Source organism: Chiloscyllium plagiosum, chromosome 40, assembly GCF_004010195.1.
Source record: "Chiloscyllium plagiosum isolate BGI_BamShark_2017 chromosome 40, ASM401019v2, whole genome shotgun sequence".
Classification (NCBI taxonomy): Eukaryota; Metazoa; Chordata; class Chondrichthyes; order Orectolobiformes; family Hemiscylliidae; genus Chiloscyllium; species Chiloscyllium plagiosum.
In genome coordinates, this window is record NC_057749.1 from 14073312 (window position 1) to 14084862 (window position 11551).

General features: G+C 43.4%; 1 protein-coding gene across 3 annotated transcripts in view; it reads left to right on the plus strand.

Annotated features, from left to right (window-relative positions):
• Nucleotides 1–11551, plus strand: part of pstpip1a (proline-serine-threonine phosphatase interacting protein 1a) — a 106459-nt gene that overhangs the window by 70574 nt on the left and 24334 nt on the right. For all 3 annotated transcript variants that reach the window (XM_043680393.1, XM_043680394.1, XM_043680395.1), the window contains exons 8-9: nucleotides 255–300; nucleotides 8554–8633. In XM_043680393.1, the coding sequence (XP_043536328.1) occupies nucleotides 255–300; nucleotides 8554–8633 (126 nt within the window). The remainder of the gene's footprint in view (nucleotides 1–254; nucleotides 301–8553; nucleotides 8634–11551) is intronic.

The window sequence follows — 11551 nt, forward strand, 5'->3', positions numbered from 1 at the left end:
GAAAGGGTGGCAGATTTCCTTCCTTAAAGTGCAGTTGTGAACCAGATGGGCTTTTAATGACAGTTCCATGGTTGCTGTTACTCATGGTAATGCCTGCTGAATGAATTAACTGGAAACACTACCAGCTGATGTGGTAGGATTATGAATCCATGTCTCCAAATGATTATCCTATATCTCTGGATTACTATTCCAGTGACAGTACCTCTACGCTACCATCGCATTCTAATTAAATAATGTGTGTGTCTGCTCCACAGAGTCAGAATAAAGCCAAGCAATCTCGTGATGCAGTGAATGATGCAGGTATGTGATCTCTAGTTCTTGTGCAAACCTTGACCAGGACTTTAAGTGTATTTTTATGTTAGTGGCAAATCACTCAAATAGTGACTGCTAGGCTGTGAAACTTGACTTTTCCTCAACTACCCCAATGCTGTGTTCCCAAAACTCTCCTTCAAGATAATATTGGCTGCTTTACCCGTATTATCTCCTATATATCTCCCTCCATTGGCAAAAGAAATCTTTTCAGTTCCTGTATCTAAAACCTTCGACTAAATGTGGGCCATTCTCCCTAGACCAGTTCTCTCCCTATGGTGCTCCCAATCATTAATTCATTCCTTTTCTATATACAGATTCCAGCCTCTAACAACTATTTACTTAAAACTTTATAATGTGGATGGTTATGTTGATAAAGCAGAAGGGGGTCTTTCAAATGGAGTCCATGCTCCTTAGTACAATGTGTGAGAAAGGGACGTTTTGTTTTACAGTTAAATTGAGCGTTTTTGAATCCAGTCTGCAGCTGGACAGGTGTGGAGTTAGTATTTTGAGCCCTAGGTTTTAGACAGTTCCTTCCAAACCCATAACCACATTATCTGGAAGGACAAGAGTGGTAGTTACATGGGAACACCACCCATCCAAGTTCCCCTTCAAACCACTCACCACCGTGATTTGGAAATACTTTGCCATTCCTTCAGTGTTGCTAGATCAAAATCCTGGAATTCACTCCCTAAGAATCATTAGAATCCCGACAGAGTGTGGAAGCAAGGCATTAGTCCATTGAGTCTACACCAACCCTCTTTAAGGGCATCCTACCCAGACCCGATCTCTGTAACCCTGCATTTCCCATGGCTAATCCACTTAGCCTGCACATCCCTGGACACTGGGTAATTCAGCATACACAATCCATCTTACTTGCACATCTTTGGACTGTGGGAGGGAACCCATGCAGACACTGGGAGAATGTCTGTGTCTGTGTCTGTGTCTGTGTGTGTGGAGTTTGCACAGTCACCCGGAGGCTGGAATCGAACCTGGGCCCCCAAGCCTCTGCGCCTACTTGCAACACGGGGATTGCAACAGTTCAAGAAGGCAGCTCACCCCCACCTTCTCAAGGGTAACTAGGGAAGGGCAATAAATGCTGGCCCAGCCACGGAAGGATGCTGTGAAACTTGAAAGGTTGTTGCCAGGGTTGGAGGATTTGAGCTGCAGGGAGAGTCTGGGGTGGTTTTTCCTGGAACATCGAAGGCTGAGGGGTGACCTTATAGAGGTTTATAAAATCATGAGGGGCATGGATAAGGTAAATCGACAAGGTCTTTTCCCTGGGGTGGGGGAGTCCAAAACTAGAAGGCATAGGTTTAGTCTGAGGAAGAAAAATTTAAAAGGGACTTAAGGGGCAACTTCTTATGCAAAGAATGTGTGGAATGAGCTGCCAGAGGAAGTGGTGGAGACTGGTACAATTATGGCATTTAAAAGGCATCTGGGTGCGTATGTGAATAGGAAGGGTTTAAGAGGGATATGGGTCAAGTGCTCGCAAATGGGATGAGATTAGTTTAGGATATCTGGTTGGCATGGATGAGTTGGACCGAAAGGTCTGTTTCTGTGCTGAGAGAATGGAATAAAAAATGCCCAGTGGCCTTTCTCTTTGCAAGGCTTTCCATCCCCCCCCTCCTGTCAATGATACAAAATAAACTGCTAAACTGACTTGTGGTCTTGATGCATTCCTATCATGTGACCATTTGGGCATGATCAGTGGTGAAGATGAATCTTAATGACGTGGTGTTCTTTGTCCTTCAACAGCCCGTCACTTGCAGAGTTATGGGTGCAGGGGAAGGCAATAACTTTATTGAGAAAATAAAGTTTGCCCCTATGATACCCTCAACAATGTGGAAGGAAAATCACCAGCAACGCAAAAGCTTGCATACAGAACATATTTAGGAGGTGGTGGGGGAGGGAAATGGGGGTAAGAAGAGAGAGAGAGGGGGGGAATGTGAAGGTTGGGAGACGGTTAGGTTTTGCGATTAATCACACTCTCTCTTTTGAGAAACATACAATACTTTTCATCAAGTCATAAACGGGAAAGCGGCCTATTATCAGGTTACTCAGCAACACACTGCTTTGCAAAGAGCCAATTACCTTGGTGTCACTGCTGCTGTTTGTTAAACTAAGAAATATCCAAGCTTTGCAGCAGCAAATTCCGAAAGTCGGCTGAATCAATGACCCCAGTCTGTATTGTGGTTTCTTTTGGGTTGATGGAGGGGGACATATCTCAAGATACCAGAGAACACTTCCCACCACCACCTCTTTTTTTTTAAACCCCCCTTCCCTATTCAGAAGGAAGGCAGTGCAATCTTCTCATTGGTCACTTCAACCACCTGAACAAATAAGACCAAACATTGGAGACACACAACGGGTCTGGAAGTGTCTGTGGAGAGAGCAACAGAGTTAACGTTTTGAGTCCAAAGTCACTCTTTGTTCTCAAGAAGAATTTTACCTGACTTAAAAAGTTGACTGCTTCTCTGTCCACAGATGCTGCCAGACCTGCTGAGTTTCTCAAGTGTTCTGTGTTTGTTTGAGATTTTCAGTATCCACGGTATTTTGTTGTTAGCACAAATGGGACCATGGCTTTGTGTCCCATCAGAAGACTGGAGCCTTCAGCAATGCAACTTTGCACACTATGCTCGACTATCAAGATTATCTACAGAGGTCCTGGAGTAGAGATGTAACCAGTAATTTAGATATTTGTAACTAACCTGTTCAAACACCCCTCTGTAGCAGGTGCGATTTGAAACCCTCCTGCCTTCTGGATTAGAGGTAGAGACACTATCAGTGCACCACAAGAGTCTGACCAGAAATGTTTAGGCTCAGGGTCAACTGAACCATATTGACATTTGAAACTACAAACTTGCAGGACGTAGAAGGGAGCGAAGTTGGACTGTAATTATCTTCCACACTCCCTATAATCATTGTGTCCTTTTAATTTCTGTCAATAGCTGTGGACTGGAACTGCACTTTCTAATTATAATAATGGGTTGGTTGCATTTTTCAGGAAACTCTGGGCTGTGTTAAGTTGGTTTAAAAAAAGTAGATTGGTTCGCTTTGTTTAAAATAAGAATAGGGCTTCAGTTACAACACGTCATAGATGTAGCTTTGACAAGGTATAGTTATTTTACTTTCTGAACAATGTATACAGTCTTTCACATGATAAATATAGCATCCAAATGGTGCTAAAACTCATGTTGACTATTCGGGGATAACTATAGGCTGAAATATTCCTTTGAAACCAAGTCAAGATTAAAATAATTGACACAATTGAGACTCTTCAGCAATCATCTTTTTATGTGCAAGAAAGCATGGTACATTTAATTTATGCAGTTTAACTTCAAGACATTAACTTTATGTATTGCTGGCCAGGCAAGTTGATTTGCAAATGGGCTCCAGAACAGAGAGACCTAGGGGTTCAGGTACTTAATTCTTTGAAGTTTGTAGACCTGGTGGTTAAAAAGGCATTTGGTACGCTTGTCTTCATTGTTCAGTCCTTGGAGTGTAGGAGTTGAGAAGTCATGCTGAGGTTGTACAGGACATTGGTGAGGCCTCTTCTGGAAGACTCTGTCCAGTTCTGGTCACCCTGTTACAGGAAGGATATTATTAACTGGAGAGGGCTCAGAAGAGATTTACCACAATGTTGCCAGGTATGGTGTTCAAAGTTAAAAATCACAACACCAGGTTATAGTCCAACAGGTTTATTTGGAAGCACTAGCTTTCGAAGCGCTGCTCCAACATCAGATGGATGAAGAAGCAACACTCCGAAATCTAATGCTTCCAAATAAACCTTTTGGATTCTAACCTGGTATTGTGATTTTTAACTTTGAACATCCCAGTCCAACAGTGGCACCTCCATATCAAGCCAGGTATGGTATTTGAGGTATTAAAGAAAGGCTGGATGGGCTGGGACTTTTTTTCACTAGAGTATAGGGGGTTGAGAGGTGGCCGTCTAGATGTTTGTAAAATCATGAGGGGTAGAGATAGGGTTAATGGTAGATGTCTTTTCCTTAGGATGGTGGATTTCAAGACTGAGGGTCATATTTTTAAGATGAGAGAACAAGGATTTTGAAAAAGACATAAGTAACAATTTCTTTTACACTGAAGATGGTTCACATGTGGAATGAACGTCCTGAGGAAGTGGTGGATGTGGGTACAGTTACGTTTAAAAGACATTTGGATAGGCACGTGAATAGGAAAGGTTTGAAGGGATATGGGCCAGGAGTAGGCAGGTGGGACTAGTTTAGTTTGGGATTATGTTCAGCGTGGACTGGTTGGACCAAGGGTCTGTTTCCGTGTTGTATGACTCTTTTATGACCGACAACAGAACACGTTTGCAAGCCAGGGACTGCTTGTATTTCTGTTACAGGATACACCCTGTGGGCGGCACGGTGGCACAGTGGTTAGCACTGCTGCCTCACAGCGCCAGAGACCCGGGTTCAATTCCCACCTCAGGCGACTGACTGTGTGGAGTTTGCACGTTCTCCCCGTGTCTGCGTGGGTTTCCTCCGGGTGCTCCGGTTTCCTCCCACAGTCACAAAGATGTGCAGGGCCAGGTGAATTGGCCATGCTAAATTGCCCGTAGTGTTAGGTAAGGGGTAAATGTAGGGGTATGCGTGGGTTTCGCTTCGGCGGGTCGGTGTGGACTTGTTGGGCCGAAGGGCCTGTTTCCACACTGTAATGTAATCTAAAAAAACCCCTCGATCTGTTCTGATGCACTTGAACCCAGAACCTCTGGCACAGAAAAAGGAGCACCTCCCCACAATGCCACAAAAACCCTAAAACCACACCCTTCTTTACCCATAACCATGTGACTGACTGAAGAGTAACTGCAAGAAGCAAGAGATTCTTGTGTCTAAACTCTTTGACCTTGTGTTTACAGAGAGACACTCCACATGCTGTTGCAATAAGCACACATTCAGTCTAGTTAAGGAGAGCTGAGACCCTAGTTAATACCCAAGCCATCAATACAATTAACATCTAATTGATAGACCACTGACTCCAATCATAAATTAACCTGATTTAACGAGCCAATTAGTTATAAAAGAATTATTGCCAGCAAATATAAAATCCTGATATTACTTTTTCAGTTACAAGGAGTATGTCATAGAATCAAACAGCACAGAAGAGGCCCTTCGGCCTATCAAGTCTGTACCACCAAATGTCAATGTTGGATGTTAAGATTCTTCATGCAAACAGTGGTGAGCCTGTGGAATTCTCTTCCACACAACAGTTGAGGCTAAAATATTGAATATTTTCAAGAAGCCATTAGATATAGTTCTTGGGGAGAAAGGGATCAAAGGGGATGGGGAGAAAGCAGGAACAAAGGACTGAGTTGGATAATCAGTCATGGTCGTATTGAAAGGTGGGGCAGGCTTGAAGGGCTGAATGGCCTACTCCTCCTATTTTCTAAGTTGAATGAAGTTACTTCCAGTTCCAGTCAGAAAGTATATTTGCACTCTGCTTCCAGAGGTTAAATAGTGGAGGACATAACAAAAATGTTATTGGGATATGGTGAAATAACAGAATTGTTTTGATTAACAGATGGATGTCATGCCAACACTCTGACTGGAAATATCACACTGTCTTTGTCAGTGTGTTAATAGGCTGTTTCTACCATTAGGTAACTGTCAGAAAATAAGTGCAAACCATCTGTTTCAGTCATAAATAGATCTTGTTGCTGATTCATATTTACATCACCTGTGGGGTTTTCAAATAACTAACCTGCTCACATTAATAAGTGCTAGGCAGACTTTAGCAATGCTGTCATCTTGCGTTGTGTGTATTTAAAGTATGTTGATTAAGGAATGAAATGTACGTTCATTAAATTTCAGACAGTTTGGCAAAGCTTTCTGAATTTGCTGATCAAGATGTTTATTGGAGTCTGTTTCCTGGTGTGTGGGTGTTCAATGCTAAGCGAAAAAAAAGCTTTATCTTCAGGTCAAGATCGACTTGAGTTATTTCTTTGCAGGTTAAGGTGCATTCTGGTTAATGCCACTGTGTCCACAACAGTAAAGACTGCTGGGTGAAAAATTATTTTTATCTACCAAAGTACAAAGTGAATCTGATTTAAGTTTACTTGACCCAGTTTGGGAGCTGGGTGGTACAATTGATGGGATTGGGGTTATATTGGCACTGGAATTAGAGACCCGGCAGAGAATAATCTTTTTGTATATAGAGTCATAGAGATGTACAGCATGGAAACAGACCCTTCCGCCCAACCCGTCCATGCCGATCAGATATCCCAACCCAATCTAGTCCACCTGCCAGCACCTGGCCTATATCCCTCCCAACCCTTCCTATTCATATACCCATCCAGATGCCTTTTAAATGTTGCAATTGTACCAGCCTCCTCCACCTCCTCTGGCAGCTCATTCCATACATGTACCACCCTCTGCGATTTAAAAAGTTGTCCCTTAGGTCTCTTTTATATCTTTTCCCCTCTCACTCTAAACTTATGCCCTCTAGTTCTGGACTCCCCGACCCCAGGGAAAAGACTTTGTCTGTTTACCCTATCCATGTCTCTCATGATTTTATAAACCTCTAAGGTCACCCCTCAGCCTCCGACGCTCCAGGGAAAACAGCCCCAGCCTGTTCAGCGTCTCCCTATAGCTCAAATCCTCCAACCCTGGCAACATCCTTGTAAATCTTTTCTGAACCCTTTCAAGTTTCATAACATCTTTCCGATAGGAAGGAGACCAGAATTGCATGCAATATTCCAACAATGGTCTAACCAATGTCCTGTACAGCTGCAACATGACCTCCTAACTCCTGTACTCAGTACTCTGACCAATAAAGGAAAACATACCAAACGCCGCCTTCACTATCCTATCTACCTGCAACTCGACTTTCAAGAAGCTACGAACCTGCACTCCATATATGAGACACTACTTTTAATATTTGCTTGTAGGTTGTAGGCACCATAGATAATTAAGGTCAGCATTTGTTACCCATTCCTTCACCTACTTGAAAAGGTAGCAGGAAGCCCTCTTTGTGAATCCTTGCAAAGTGTTTGTGGTAGTTAGAGCCACAGTGCTGATAGAAAGGGAACCCCAGGTTGTTTTTTTTTAACCCAGCAACAGTGAAGGGGAACTTGCAGGTGAGGGTGTTTCCCTTTGCCTGCTGCCCTTGTTCTTCTGGGTGTTAGAGGTCACCATTTTGGAGGATTCTGCACTGGCATCTCGTGCAGTGCACCTGGAAGTTGCTACACGTTAATCGACAGTACAATGGTTAGAGCCACATTGTGGTGCTGGGAGTGAATATTTTTGTTGGTCAGTCATCTGTAACCTGAATGTTAAACTAGTCCACACTCATTGGCTGGGTCTGTTTTCTGGAAGGGAGTTGACTGGCTTGTCTCAATCATCCATATTATATACTTTGATTACAGTAAAAGTAGACCATATTTCTCGTCAAGGTGACAGGTTTGCAGTGGGGCTGCCAATCTGGTAGTCTGGCATTATTATTGGTGCACTGGAGTAACTAATCATTAGCCATACAAGGTTAGATGCAGAGTAAACTTTGCTTTGGAATTGGAATGCCATTGAATCATTGTCTACGTTTAGAAAATGTGATTGAATTTGAGTTTAGATTTGCATACCAAACCCAAAGATCCGAAATCTTTTTAGCAAAGTACAGACCTATGGGTTAACACCCTAAACCAAAGAGGGAGAGAGAATGGGAATATAAAGAGTTGGATACATCTTGTAGTTGCAGCATCACTAAGCTGTGCCAGTTAACTAGCTATTGTCCACATCTATCTCTAACAGAGAGAAATGATTTGGTTATATATAGTGAGGGGCATCAGCCAACATCAAACATGGGGTGAGGTGCAGAGCTAGGTCTCCATAGCCTATTATAGCAATTAGCAGGAATTGAACCTGTGCTTTCGACATTGTTTTGCACTATACTGTAGCCGTTTAGACAACTCCCACATCGCTCTATTTGTTTGAGAACTCTTATCTTAATGTATATTACTTTGGGCTAGATTATCAAACACAAAATACAAGAATATACGGCCACAAGCCAAAATTCACAATCTGAATATAGAGTTTATCATGTCCACCCATGAGCTGATTTTTCTCTCACCAAATGCTGTCCGACACACACTCAAACACTTGCTGAAACTAGCTTTGAGCATCTCCCTGGGCAGTTCACACTCTGTGTGAAATTGTTTTCTGTAAGTCACACATTTCAATGACAATTCTGACATGAATCCTTTGGGGGACTTTTGACCTTGTTTTTCAGAACAAGTTTACCAGCAGAATGTGGAGCAGCTGGACAAGATTCGACAGGAGTGGGAGCAAGAGCACATCAATACCTGTGAGGTATTTGTAAATCTCTTTTTTTTTTAAAATGAAGGTAGTAATTTGATAATAGTTGATATGGTCACAGCACAGAAGGTGGCCCTTCAACCCAATGTGACCTGTCAGCTCTCTGCAGGAGCCGACTTAGCCAATCCCACACCTCCACCTTTACCTGTGGCTCTGCAAATTTGTCCTCTTCAATTAATTATCCAATTCCTTTTTGAAAGGTACAATAGAATCTGCCTCCATGACATCCTTGGGCAGATTTCAGATCCTAGCCTCTCGCTGCAATAAAAGGTTTCTCCACAAGTCCCACTGGCTTCTTTTGCTAATCTCTTTAAATCTGTGTCCCCTCTGCTTTTCAATCCTTCCACCAATGGGAATGCTTACTCCCTATCTGCTGTGTCCATCAAATCTTCTCTCAAACCTTCCCACTCCAACCCCTGTCTTTCCAATCCATCCAAGTGATTGGAGTCCCTCATCTCCGGAATCCGTCTCTGCACCCACACTTCTCCCCTCCTACCTCCACCCAAGGCCCCAAAGGAGCCTTCTGCATCTGACAGATTTTACCTGCACTTCCACACACATTGTTTACTGTATCCATTGCTCCTGATGATGTGATCCCCTGTACACTGGGGAGACAGGACACCTACATGCAGAACACTTCAGAGAACATCTCCAGGACATGTGCATGAAACAACCCCACAGCCCCATGGCTGAACACTTCAACTCCCCCTCCCAATCAGCCGAGGACATGAAGGTCCTGGGCTGCCTCCACTGTCAAACCCTTACCACCCAATGCCTGGATGAAGAATGCCTCGTATTTTGCCTTTGATTCCATGTGGTTAGAGGGTCCCATGTAGATTTCACCAGTTTTCTCTTCACCACCACCACCACCCCCACCCCACCTTATCCCAGTTCCAACCTTCTGACTCAGTACTGCCCTCATGACCTGTCCTACCCATCCATTTCCTTCCCATCTATCCACTCCACCCTCTTTTCTGACCTATCACCTTCAACCCTTTCTTCATCTCCCTGTCACATTCCCAGCCAGCTTCCCCCACCTTGAAAAGTGTGGTGTTAGAAAAGCACAGCAGGTAAGATAGCATCTGAAGTGCAGGAGAATTGACCTTTTTGGGAATAAGCCCTGATGAAGAGCTTATGCGCGAAATGTCGATTCTCATGCTCCTCAGATGCTGCATAATGGCTGTGCTTTTCCAGCACCACACTCTCTCAACTCTGGGAGGGAATCTGAAGGCATTGCAAAAAGTTTCAAAGAGCAGTACTTGGACCTTGAAATGATACCCTGGTCAAGGCTGATCCCATGTCCTATAGAAATTCAACATAATTTCCTTGTCCCATTGTTTCAAATATCACTTTTTATACCATTTCTCCAGTGTCGTTCTCATTGTTTAAGGATGGAATGTCAACTACCATATGCTTTTCCTGTCATAGGTTCCTCAAAGCGTTAATTCTTCCTGGACTTCTTTTCCATGAAAGACTGGACGGCCTTTAATACTTTGTTCAATTGGCTGGTATACATAGAACATAGGAATAGAGACCAGTCAGCCCATTGGGCCAACAATTTAATTAGACCGTAGCTGATCATCATCTACAACAATGGCCACTTTTCCCATACTATCCCGACATCTGTCGATGTCATTTGTCTCCAGAAATCGATTGGTTCAAGATCGAGCTCAATGTTTGAGCTTCCACAGACCTCTGGAGTAGAGAATTCGAAAGATTCACCATGTCTGGATGAAGAAATTCATCATTGTCTCTGTGTTAAATGGTTTGCTCCTAATTCTGAAATGTCCCCTGGTTCGTGATTCACCAGCCCAGAGAAATATCCTAACTACAGCCTCTGTGACACCATGAGAATTGTGCAAATTTCAATAAGATTGCCTCTCCTTCTTCAAAACTCCTAAAGAGTACGCTCCCAGGTACTGGTCATAATTTCATACAGCTCAGAAACACACCCTTCAGTCCAATTCATCCATGCTGACCAAGTTTCCCAAATTAAACTAGACCCACTTGCCTGCATTTAGCCCATATCCCTCTAAACCTTTCCTACTCATGTATCTGTCCAAATGTCTTCCAAATATTGTAACTGTACCTCTGTCTACTACTCCCTCTGGCAGTTCATTCCACGCATGAATCACACTCTGTGAAAAAGGTGCCCCTCTAGTCTCTTTTAAATCTTTCTCCTCTCACCTTAAAAATATGCCCCCTAGTTTTGAGCTCCCCCGCCTTCCTCTGGCAAAGACCTTTGCTATTCACCTTCTCTTTGCCCCTCATGATTTCATAAATCCAATGAGCTGCTAGAGGAAGTTGTGGAGGTGGATACATTACATCTTTTAGAAGGCATCTGGATGGGTCTGTGAACAGGCAACATCGTGGTAAATCTTTTCTGAACCCTCTCCAATTTAATAATGTCCTTTTCTATAGGTTCCTCAGTCTTGCCTCATACAATATCAGATTGTTTTATGAACCTAGATGTTAAGTACTAGGATTGTTGTGAATCGTGATGAAAGCCAATCCTATAAATGTATACAAGCACTGGAGTCAAACCTGATTTGACCACATAATCTCTCATATGTAGGCCACCACAGGTCACTGTAGGATGAGCTCATGTTGCAATGAAGTTGGTTGGGTGTTCTCAATCTCAACTCAGGAGGAGAAAGTGAGGTCTGCAGATGCTGGAGATCAGAGCTGGAAATGTGTTGCTGGAAAAGCGCAGCAGGTCAGGCAGCATCCAGGGAACAGGAGAATCGACGTTTCGGGCATAAGCCCTTCTTCAGGAATGGGGAAAGTTTGTCCAGCAGGCTAAGATAAAAGATAGGGAGGAGGGACTTGGGGGAGGGGCGTCGGAAATGTGATAGGTGGAAAGAGGTCAAAGTGAGGGTGATAGGTCAGACTGGGGTGGGGGCAGAGAGGTC